Source organism: Dama dama, chromosome 11, assembly GCF_033118175.1.
Source record: "Dama dama isolate Ldn47 chromosome 11, ASM3311817v1, whole genome shotgun sequence".
NCBI classification, from domain to species: domain Eukaryota; kingdom Metazoa; phylum Chordata; class Mammalia; order Artiodactyla; family Cervidae; genus Dama; species Dama dama.
Window position 1 is genome coordinate 84,160,247 of NC_083691.1, and position 12,329 is coordinate 84,172,575.

The following is a 12,329-nucleotide window of genomic DNA, read 5'->3' on the forward strand; positions in this document are numbered from 1 at the left end:
GTTATCACAGCCATGGATTCTAGGGAGTCAGACATGGGCGGCTTTGCAGCCATTATTCCGCCCATCGCAACCACACCCAAAACCTGGTTTCTTCCCCTGACTCTGGTTGCCCCACACCGGACGGCTCAGCTGGTCCACGGGAGCCTCTGAGCATCCTTCCTGCTTTTGGGGGCAGGAAGGGAGGCTCAGCTGAATGTGACTGAGGGTGTTTAGTCCGGGCTGAGTTGGGTGAGCTGAGAAGTAAAGTAAGGAAATGCAGCCTAACTTTGAGCTAAAACACAGGGCACCTGTCAGAGAACCATGAGCAAAGAAAAGGATTTCATTTTGAAAGGAAGAACAACCAATATTTTGCTTTATTCTATAGCTTGTTTTCCAGTGTTAGTACCCTGGGGTTGATTACAAAGTTCAGAAGAACATGTACAATTCTGTTCCATTTGTACTGAAACTGGGGATGAAGACATTATATTGAAGGTCCAGAGGGCATTCAGCACCCATGGATCCAGGCAGCAGCTAAAATGTAACCTGCTTGGCTTCACCATTCTGTTTGCTAGAGTTCACTGAATAGCTACTTTGTCTGGCCATTCTTTCATCTAGCCTCTTAGTGTTCCCATTGGTCTTAAGCACAACCACAAGCCTGTTGGCTGCTTAATTCTAAAATGAGACCACGTGTGCAAAATGAGGGCTTGGTCTTGGCCTTCTCTTCAACAGGGCCTCAGTCCTCAGTTTGGTGGAAAACTTCAGTCGTCAGGAGCTCTCTTGGCAGAGAAGCAAAATCTTTAAAGTCAATTTGGTTTCACATTTTAGAGATTAACCCAAGATTTAATATCTATCCTCTCCCTAGTGGTCAAGCATTAACTGTGTATTCTTAGGGAAGTCACTCAGCCTCTCTGGGTCTGTATCAGATGTGGACTCTCTTACTGGAGGTGCGTGATGACTGTGGAAGGAACGCTGTGGTTGCTGAAAGGTAACCCAATCTTGGGTTCCAAGCCTCTGCCTGTGCAGAGGGGATGTGGGAGACGGAGAAGGTGGGCACCACCCGGGTTGAAGAGCTCCCCCCTGGCCTGGACCAGAAGTAGGAACCCAGCCAGTGAAAGGGGAAGTTACAGAAAGGGGCAGAAGCCATGAGCCTGGCAGGGGATGTGCTGGGCCACTGGGGGGAAGGACAGCGAGGACAAGCAGAGAGCCGAGGAGATGCAGGAAAGAAGGAGGGAGGGGACCAGTGACCCACCAATCCTGTGACATCACTCTCCTTTCACCTGCCCGCCTGGGCTGGTTTCCGGTCTCCTGTACCGGAAGTATCTTAGGGACCAGCAGGCGAAACAAGCTCTGCATTTTGTGCATCAGGCCATTGTTCTGATTCTCATATTTTTATTTCTTATTTATTTGCCTTCTATTTCCTGTTCATAGTATGAGGCTCCTAAATCCCAAATTCAAAAGTCTAAGTTCTGCCTCAGCTCTACGGAAAACCAAGCGAAAGAATGTTCTGGGGGAATCTTTCACGTGGACCCGGGCCAGCGCCCCGGGGGTGAGAGGCCCGAGCGAAGGCTAGGGAGCTCCGAGTCCTCCCGCCTCCGCCAGCTCCTTCCCAGCCTACGCCTCGCCTTGGGAGCTTGTTCTTGGCGGGGTGGGCGTTTCTTTTAGAGCCCGTTTCCTGACTGTAACATGAGGAGGTGGAAGCATGAGGTTTCTAGGACCCCCACTGCGCTGCGATTCTGAGAGAAGGGGGCTGATCCCCAGTGACGGGTCGTGACGTGGGCACTAGAAACCAGTGAGACCCCAAAGGACCAGGAACGGGACCAGATTCCCAGCCAGCCAAGCACTGGTGAGCCCTCTTCCAGAAACACTGACCTCAGATCCGCGTCGACCTCTGCCCCTCACCATTCCCTGCCCCACACCCTCCCCCTCTGCACACTAAGACCTTTTGCTGGAGAAAGAATGGACGGGAGAGCCGGGGCAGATATAAAAGCATTTTCAGCTTTTACTTCTGGGTGCGTGGATTTCCCCTTCAGCCTCATTACACCCTCCTAGTGCTTTTCCCCAGCTGATTTTGTTCCCCCGACGGACGTATTACCTCTGTGCCGCCTTTGTTTCCTTGCTCATCACTCACCCACCTATTCAGAACCCGAGGCTGGAAGGGAGAGGAAGCGCTTCCAAGTGGGTTTGCCCAGTGTTCATTGATTGGCTGTCTTCTTAGTACAGCCAGTCACTGAATTACAGAACATCTGGGCTGGCAGAGCCCTAATAAATCACCCGCTCCGCCTGCCCCGGACTTCACCGACGGCAGCTCTTACATGGAGAAGCTGAGTGACTTGCCTCAGGTCACCCAGTGGCGCAAAGGTTAGAATTCAAGATGTCCTGTCACCCTTGTGCTTTCCACCCCACCCTGAGGCCGAAAACCATCGATAGGCTTGTGTGAGCACAAAGTGAAGGAAAACAGACACATTTCCCTTAAGGGCTTTAAATTAATAAGGACCCTGAGTGGAAAAAAGGATAAAGAGCAAAGGTATTTTTAGCAAGTGACATTGGAAAGCGTGGAGGTAAACTCTTCCCTGTAAATGGTGATGACGTTAAGAACACAGTGGGAGAAAATGTTATTTTAAGAGGAAGGAGCCTTTATTGAATTGTTCTTCCTACCCTGCTACATTTATTCTTTAATCCGTGTTCCCATCAGCACACCAAGCAGTCTGCCTGCCATTTTTCTTTTCCTTGACATATTTATTGCCTTATTTTCATATTATCCTATAAACTTTGGTATACACAGCTTTTAAAGCAGCTATTTTTAATGCAAGATGACACACCAAGCTTTAAATCCCTCAATAAACTGACCAGGGACAGCTGCACTAAAACACTTATATTTCCTCCCCAGAGAAGCCCGCTATTCATTTGCTATCTTTAAAAAAGAAAAACAGGAATGAAAATGGGTTGACGTGTTGAAAAACAAGAAAACAATGGCCAAAACCACGTATTTTCCTACTTCAAGATAAAATGCTCCAGAACATCTGACACTGAGAATTAACATTTGTAGCAAGTGGTTATTTTTATATATTTGACTCTGACTGTATACAAGTGCCACTTAACTCAGCGATTTTTCTTCACAGAAATAGAAGGTGGTGCTATATATGTTATTGGAATTTAATTCTAAAAATACAAATGTTATAGGTTCTTGTGAAAGCAAAGCATTTTTATTCCTTTGGAGATCGCAAAACTAAATATCCTAGTGTCTTTGATATAACCACGTTGGTTAAAATGCTGCTCTAAATGTTTGAAGGGTTTGGAGACCTGGCTGTTGTCAGGTTTTTTTTTTAAACTTGTCACGAAGCACAAATAAGCTGTGACTGCGGCTTCTGATTAAGAGGTACCAAGGCCTAAGTTAGTTTCCAAGGCCAAGGCCGAGCTACAGATCTGGGGGATGAAGGGGGAAGGCTGTGTCTGAGATCCTTTGTGGAAAGGGAGACAGTTATCCTGCCCTTCATGGTTCTTGATCAAAAGGCCACATATTATTTGAGATTTGAGCTTGTTTGCTCTTTTGATTACTTATTTCCAGTTGATACCTGTAAATCTGCTTTACAGAGAAATCTATTGCATGTGAAACAAGATTGATTTATTATCCCCAATAAGAGAAAAGTTGAGGGTGGGCATCAGTATGAGCCCTCAATTTCTATCCTATGTAGAAGAGTAGAATGAATTGGGGATAGTCAGCTAGGTGACTGCTGGGGGCCATCGCACCCCCCCTCCCCCCGCAGTGCTCCCCATTGCCAGGTGAGCTTTCCCACCACCACTGCAGAGGCCTCAGGTTATTGGGAGAAAGGAGAAAGTTCAACCTAGAGGACCATGATTTCTGGGCATCTCACCTATAAGTGAGACCTCTGTTACAGAGTTTTTGGTCTTCCCAGCTACTGGTAAAGAGCCCACCTGCCAATGAAGGAGATATAAGAGAACCTGGATTCAATCTCTGGGTTGGGAAGATCCCCTGGAGGAGGGCATGGCTACCCACTTTGGTCTCCTTGCCTGGAGAATCCACTGGACAGAGGAGCCTGGCGGGCTATAGTCCATGCGGTCACAGAGAGTTGGACACGACTGAAATGACTTAGCACACACACACCTCTAGGGTAACACAGGAGCCCCTCAAACTAATACTCGAGGAGTCAGGGTTGAAAGGGAAATTGCCTAAGAGAGAGATGAAGGCCTTAGTCCAAGGCCACACAGCCTGCTATTGGCTAATGGAAAACTTGAACCCAGCTCTCTTAATCCCCAAAGAAATATTCTCTCTACCAATCAGGAGTGCAAACGCCATTTACTTTCAAGTGTTGATTAACCTGTTCCTCCTTCTGGAGGCCTCAGGTTTCTTCACTGGCATCTGGATTGCTTCAGTTTCTCTCATCTACATCTGTATCAGGGAAGAGAATGAATCTGCTGTGCTCTAGATGTATGGATATTTTTCTTTTCTGGCACAAAATGAAATGAGGGTCATGCTCTGGTTTCTGAATTCAGAGCCACACTTACCCGTACTGAACGACACCCATCAGAGGACCGGCGGGGCCGATGTCAAGAGTCTGGGCAACATCAGTCAGAAACTGCTTCTGGATTCGGAATCGACGTTTGCCGATGCTTGAGCTCCCATCAATTAAAAATGACAAGTCAACTTTGCAGCCTGAGAAGCGGAAAAAGACTCTGTTATTCTGCTCCTCTCTCATTGCGCTCACCGCCCACTCCCCTCTTCCTCAGCCAGAGCTGCCTGAGATTGCAATGAAAAGAAAGTTTAAAAAGTAGCAAGATGCAAGATATACTTATTTATTTATATTCACAGCAGATTTTCACTGGGCACCAAGATCACAGATACTTGGGCTGGTACTTATTTCCATGGTTGTTGTAGAATTCTCTGTATTAGCCACGGTTACAGACTTCAAAAGCCAGACCTCCAAGTCAAGTCTAAGAAGGCCCTCAGAATGGTTTCCTAGCTCAGACCGTGTCAGCTGTTGTGTTCAGTTGCTAAGTTGTATTGATCACTTTGCGGCCCCTTTGGAGCCTGCCAGGCTCCTCTGTCCATGGGATTCTCCAGGCAGGACACTGGAGTGGCATTATCAGAGAAATGCAAATCAAAACCACAATAAGGTATCATTACACTCCAGTCAGGATGGCTGCTATCCAAAAGTCTACAAGCAATAAATGCTGGAGAGGGTGTGGAGAAAAGGGAACCCTCTTACACTGTTGGTGGGAATGCGAACTAGTACAACCGCTATGGAGAACAGTGTGGAGATTTCTTAAAAAACTGGAAATAGAACTGCCATATGACCCAGCAATCCCACTTCTGGGCATACACACTGAGGAAACCAGATCTGAAAGAGACACGTGCACCCCAATGTTCATCGCAGCACTGTTTATAATAGCCAGGACATGGAAGCAACCTAGATGCCCATCAGCAGACGAATGGATAAGGAAGCTCTGGTACATATACACAATGGAATATTACTCAGCCATTAAAAAGAATTCATTTGAATCAGTTCTAATGAGATGGATGAAACTGGAGCCCACTATACAGAGTGAAGTAAGCCAGAAAGATAAAGACCAATACAGTATACTAACGCATATATATGGAATTTAAAAAGATGGTAATGATAACCCTATATGCAAAGCAGAAAAAGAGACACAGATGTATAGAACAGACTTTTGGACTCTGTGGGAGAAGGCGAGGGTGGGATGTTCTGAGAGAATAGCATTGAAACAAGTATACTATCAAGGATGAAACAGATCACCAGCCCAGGTTGGATGCATGAGACAAGTGCTCAGGGCTGGTGCACTGGGAAGACCCAGAGGGATGGGATGGGGAGGGAGGCGGGAGGGGGGGATCGGGATGGGGAACACATGTAAATCCGTGGGTGATTCATGTCAGTGTATGGCAAAAACCACTACAATATTGTAAAGTAATTAGCCTCCAACTAATAAAAATAAATGGAAAAAAAAAATACTGGAGTGGGTTGTCACTTCCTACCACTAGCGCCACCTGCAAGCCCTAATATATGTATATATATATGAAAACGTGTGGACTCAGACTGTAAAGAATCTGCCTGAAATGCAGGAGATACAGGTTTGATCCCTGGGTCAGGAAGATTTCTTGGAGAAGGGAATGGCTACCCCCTCCAGTATTCCTGCCTGGAGAATCCCATGGACAGAGGAGCCTGACGGGCAACAGTCCATGGGATTTCAAAAGAGTTGGACACGACTGAGCGACTGAGCACATAGCACATATATACATTAATGAAAGCAAGAAATGGACATGAGTTGATACAGTTTTAAACAGAATTGTTGAGGAATACTTAGTAAAGAGTGATACTACAGAACTGGACATGAAGGAAAAAGGTTCTGAGAAAATGCCTTGTTTTCTTGCTGTGGTGCATGGCAATCAAAACCGGAGAAGTAGGTAATGACAGGGACCTCTCTGGGCCTGGCTGACTTCACTCCATCTGGAATCAGTGCCTGGGCTCCCTGGAGACCTTGTAAGCTTTTAGATCCTGTCTGCCAGGATGTTGGGGCCTGCCAACTCTTCTCATTCAGCTGGCTACCCCGTCCTTTGCTGCCTCCAAACTGCCTATGCCCAAGCATGATCCTCGAGATGAAGATTGGAAGAAGCAAATGAAATCAAGAAGTGAAGTTTAAAGATGCCACTAAAGTCAAGAATGTTCCCTTGGTATCTCTAATTTTCTTGAAGAGATCTCTAGTCTTTCCCATTCTGTTGTTTTCCTCTATTTCTTTGCATTGACAACCAAGGAAGCTTTCTTATCTCTCCTTGCTATTCTTTGGAACTCTGCATTCAAATGGCTCTATCTTTCCTTTTCTCCTTTGCCTTTCACTTCTCTTCTTTCCTCAGCTATTTGTAAGGCCTCCTCAGAACCCATTTTGCCTTTTTGCATTTCTTTTTCTTGGGGATGGTCTTGATCACTGCCTCCTGTACAATGTCATGAACCTCCATCCACAGTTCTTCAGGCACTCTATCTATTAGATCTGATCCCTTGAATCTGTTTGTCACTTCCACTGTATAATTGTAAGGTATTTGATTTAGGTCATACCTGAATGGTTTAGTGGTTTTCCCTAGTTTCTTTAAGTCTGAATTTGGCAATAAGGAGTTTATGTTCTGAGCCACAGTCAGCTCCTGGTCTTGTTTTTGCTGACTGTATAGAGCTTCTCCATCTTTGGCTACAAAGAATATAATCAACCTGATTTCAGTATTGACCATCTGGTGATGTCCATGTGTAGAGTCTTCTCTTGTGTTGTTGGAAGAGGGTGTTTGCTATGACCGTATGACTTATAACATATGACTTACAGCAGAAGCAGAAGATATTAAGAAGAGGTGGCAACAACACCCAGAAGAACTATACAAAAAAGATCCTCATGACCCAGATAACCATGATGGTGTGATCACTCACCTAGAGCCAGACATCATGGAAGGTGAAGATAAGTGGACCTTAGGAAGCATCGCTACAAACAAAGATAGTTGAGGTGATGGAATTCCAGTTGAGCTATTTCAAATCCTAAAGGATGATGCTGTGAAAGTGCTGCACTCAATATGCCAGCGAATTTGGAAAACTCAGCAGTGGCCACAGGACTGGAAAAGGTCCGTTTTCATTCCAATCCCAAAGAAAGGCAATGCCAAAGAATGTTCAAACTACTGCACAATTGCACTAATTTCACATGCTAGCAAAGTAATGCTCAAAATCCTCCAAGCAAGTCTTCAACAGTATGTGAACCAAGAACTTCCAGATGTTCAAGCTGGATCTAGAAAAGGCAGAGGAACCAGAGATCAAATTGCCAACGTCCACTGGATCATTGAAAAAGCAAGACAGTTCCAGAAAAACATCTACTTCTGTTTTATTGACTATGCCAAAGTCTTTGACTGTGTGAATCACAACCAACTATGGGAAATTCTTAAAGAGATGGGAATACCAGACTACCTCACCTGCCTCCTGAGAAATCTGTATATAGGTCAAGAAGCAACAGTTAGAACTGGACATGAAACAACAGATTGGTTCCAAATCGGGAAAGGAGTACGTCAAAACTGTATATTGTCACCCTGCTTATTTAACTTATATGCAGAGTATATCATGAGAAATGCTGGGCTGGATGAAGCACAAGCTGGAATCAAGATTACCAGGAGAAATATCAACAACCTCAGATATGCAGATGACACCACCCTTATGGCAGAAAGCGAAGAAGAACTAAAGAGCCTCTTGATGAAAATGAAAGAGGAGAGTGAAAAAGTTGGCTTAAAGCTCAACACTCAGAAAACAAAGATCATGGCATTGAGGCCCTTTACTTCATGGCAAATAGATGGTGGAACAGTGGAAACAGTGTCAGACTTTATTTTCTTGGGCTCCAAAATCACTGCAGATAATGACTGCAGCCATGAAATTAAAAGTCACTCCTTGGAAGAAAAGCTATGACCAACCTAGGCAGCATATTAAAAAGGAGAGACATTACTTTGCCAACAAAGGTCCGTCTAGTTAAAGCTATGATTTTTCCAGCAGTCATGTATGGATGTGAGAGTTGGACTATAAAGAAAGCTGAGCACCAAAGAATTGATGCTTTTGAACTGTGGTGTTGGAGAAGACTCTTGAGAGTCCCTTGGACTGCAAGGAGATCCAACCAGTCCATCCTAAAGGAGATCAGTCCTGGGTGTTCATTGGAAGGATGCTGAAGCTGAAGTTCTAATGCTTTGACCACCTGAAGTGAAGAACTGACTCATTGGAAAAGACCCTGATGCTGGGAAAGATTGAAGGCAGGAGGCGAAGGGGACGACAGAGGATGAGACAGTTGGATGGCATCACTGACTTGATGGAGAGTAGTTTGAGTAAGCTCCGGGAGTTGGTGATGGACAGGGAAGCCTGGCATGCTGCAGTCCACGGGGTCACAACGAGTCGACCACAACTTAGCGACTGAACTGAACTGTCTGAAAGTCAAGAATCAAGCAAAAGAACAGCAGAACTCCTCTATGGCTTGGCATGTTTCCCAAACAGGGCTATTCCCACTCTTTCCTAGGTCCAGGCTTGTGATGTGAATTGCCGCCAGCAGGTGGCAGTGGTGCTCTTTGGGGCTTGCCGCCCACCGGCACCAACAGTTTGCTGGAAATGCGGACGCCCGGGCTCCACCTGGACATATAGAATAGATCCCAGTTTAGCAAGATCCCCAGGTTATTGATGTACACATTAAAGTTTGAGAAGCACTCCTGAAGAGAAGTTTTTCTTTCAGATGTCAGCAGCGTAGTTCAATATGCCTTTTTAAATGAAAATCCTTTTTTTTTTTTTTTTTAGATTTAGAGAAAAGAAAAACTTAATTAGAGTAAGGGCCAAACAATAGTATATGGATTTTGTAGCATCTATTTTGGTTCTTCCTAGACCATTTTTTTCTCCTTATTTCTTACATCTTGTGCTATGTTCAGGATTGATAAATTGATTTCACAGGTTTTAAGAAGTGAAATGTTTATCTATTTACTCCATTCTCTTCACTCAGCATAATGGCTGAAATGGGTTAACTTTACTCCTCTTTCCCAAGAATTTTTTAAAATTCATTTTTATTGGAGTACAGTTGCTTTACAATGTTGTGTTGGTTTCTGCTAACAGAAAAGTGAATCAGCAATATATTTGCATATATCCCCTCTTTTTTTGGATTTCCTTCCTATTTAGGTCGCCACAAAGCAGTGAATTCCCTGCACTATGCAGCAGGTGCTCATTAGTTATCAACTTAATACATAGTATCAATAATCTGTATATGTCAATTCCAATATGTCTGTGTCTCTATTTCTGCTTTGCAAATAAGATGATCTATACCATTTTTCTAGATTCCAAATATATGCATTAATATATTTGTTTTTCTGACTTCACTCTGTATGACTGTCTTTGTGTCCATCCATGTCTCTGCAAATGGCACAGTTTCATTCCTTTTTATGGCTGAATGATATTCCATTGCATATATGTACTATAGCTTCTTTATCCATTCCTTTGTTGATGGAGATTTAGGTTGCTTCCGTGTCCTGGCTATTGTAAATAGCACTGCAATGGACACTGGGGTGCATGTATCTGTTTCAATTATGGTTTTCTCTGGATATATGCCCAGGAGTAGGCTTGCTTGGTCATATGGAAGTCCTTTGTTTAGTTTTTAAAGGCACCTCCATACTGTTTTCCATAGTGGCTGTATCAATTTACATTCCCAGCAGTGCAGGAGGGTTCCCTTTTTTCTACACCCTCCCCAGCATTTATTGATTGTAGATTTTTTGATGATGGCCATTCTGATGAGTGTAAGATGATACCTCATTGTAGTGTGATTTGTATCCCAGAATGTTCGAATGACAATGGCTCATGCTCGAGGCATGTGCTCACTGAGACCTTAGTGGCTTTCTCACATTAAGATGAAAACATGCTGATGTGAAGATGACAGTGTCAATACAAAGGGACAGAACTGGGTTATGAAGTGTTCAGCATGAGCAATTTATTATGCTCACTGAGGATGGAAGAGGAGGAAGGAAAGGTAAGACAGAGTGTCTGCAGGAACCAATCTACCAATTTTCTTAATTGCTTTGATTTTCTTCAACGTGGTGCAATTTTATAGATGAATGCTTTGTGTTGACCAATATATTAGGCCAGTGTTTTTTAACCCTGGATAAATATCTGAGTTCCTTATGCAGCTTCAACAAATAAAGATGCCTGAGAATCACTCCAGGCGGTGCTTCTCAAGGGTTAATGTGCAAAGGAATTGCTTGATTCAGTAGGTCTGGGGTGGACCCTGAAAGTGTGCATCTCTAACAAGCTCCCAGGTGATGCCTGATGCTGCTGGTCCTCAGACCACACTCTGAGTGGCAAAATCAAGGGAGACAGGTTCCATAGGTATGAGGCAAGAACTGGTATCTTTCATTTTTGAAGATGTCTGCAGGTGATTCTCACATACAGGTGAGTTGAGACTCGCAGCCTATTGGTGGCTGACTTGTCACGGCATTCTGGGGGAATTTGCAGATGCTTGCAACACACAGCTGCCTCCTGGTTTCCCTCTTTTTCTCTGCTCTCTTTCTTGTATCCTTGGGTGGCTTCTCTTCCACCCAGTCAGTATCAAAGATCTTCAGGTTTAAGCCCCCTATTTCTTCTTACTATAACCTGTCTCCCTGGGTCACACTTTCGGTTCTCAAAACCTTGGTTTTGTCCTCATCATCTTCCAACTCTAAGTTTCCGGCTGGACTGTTGTTTCTGTATGTCAGGGTAGCCAACTCTCTGCTAGACTGAATGTCTTACAGAAGATGATAGAAATGCTTTCCTGCCCCAACCTGTTCCAACTCCAGTGGTCCTCATGGCGGCTCCAGTTGCCACGAGCTCCAGCTCATCTTTAATTGTTCCCTGTCTTCACCTCCACCTCTCTAGTTTCTTCTTTCTCTGTCTCGTGGATTTGCCCGTTTCTCTCCATTTATGCTTCCCACCCTAGCTTGGTACCATCATCTCTGCAGACCTCCATCCTCACTGGCAAGCCCGTCTCCTCCTTTCATCCACTCTTGTCTCCCCACTCCATCCACCCTGTTGCCATAGTGACATTTTAAACATCTGATCCTCTCCCCCTCTTGCACACAGATAGTTTAAATCCTTCAGAAGCTTCCCTTTTCCTTTAGAACAAAGTGACAGAAGAGAGATAAATAGATCCAGGGTAGGAGAGAGGCGGGTGTGGGTGGGAGTGAGTGGGCAGAAGGGAGAGAGAGCAGATCAGATGTCAAAGCCACTATGGGTTTCTAGTTGTCAATTAACTTACTTGGATCTCCCTGGGATGCTGGCTCCAAAGACTGTGTGCTTAATTCTTCTTTTGGAACAAATCCTGGAAAGAGCAGTAAAACTTTTGGTGACTTACAAGAACAGGAAGCATCTGGCCTCACCCCAGGGATGGGGACAAAATGGATATTCACACTCAGTTCCAGGGGCTGGGCTTACTGCTAACTGTGCTCTTCTCCATACCACCCCCATCTGAGGAGATAAGAAGGAATGAATAATTACGGACAGTGCAATAGAGACACAGCACTCCTCTGGGTACTTAGGGGCATTTGAAGTCAGGTGAGTTCAGATCTGTCCCCTACAGCCCCTTAGCTTAATCTATCTGAGCCTTAGCCTCCTTATCTGAAAGCATGAAGCACTTTGCCAGTGTCAATTATCCCTCGTACAATTCTGAAAATCTTGAGGTCGGGGTTGAGACTCACCCATCGCATAAACCTTCCCTGTGGCCCTCAGTCAATATTCAGTGACTGAGTTGATGAACAAAGATGAGTGAGACCAAGGACAGGGTTGGGTATAGACCGGAGGATAAGAGAGGAG

The 12,329-nt window shown here is 44.7% G+C and overlaps 1 protein-coding gene across 1 annotated transcript in view; it reads right to left on the reverse strand.

Annotated features, from left to right (window-relative positions):
* The window catches only part of VIT (vitrin), a 118,715-nt gene that overhangs the window by 20,724 nt on the left and 85,662 nt on the right, over positions 1-12,329 (reverse strand). The window contains exons 9-11 of the mRNA XM_061156308.1: positions 11,952-11,984; positions 11,776-11,838; positions 4,504-4,651 (exon numbers count right to left, since the gene is read on the reverse strand). Coding sequence (XP_061012291.1) covers positions 4,504-4,651; positions 11,776-11,838; positions 11,952-11,984 — 244 coding nt within the window. The remainder of the gene's footprint in view (positions 1-4,503; positions 4,652-11,775; positions 11,839-11,951; positions 11,985-12,329) is intronic.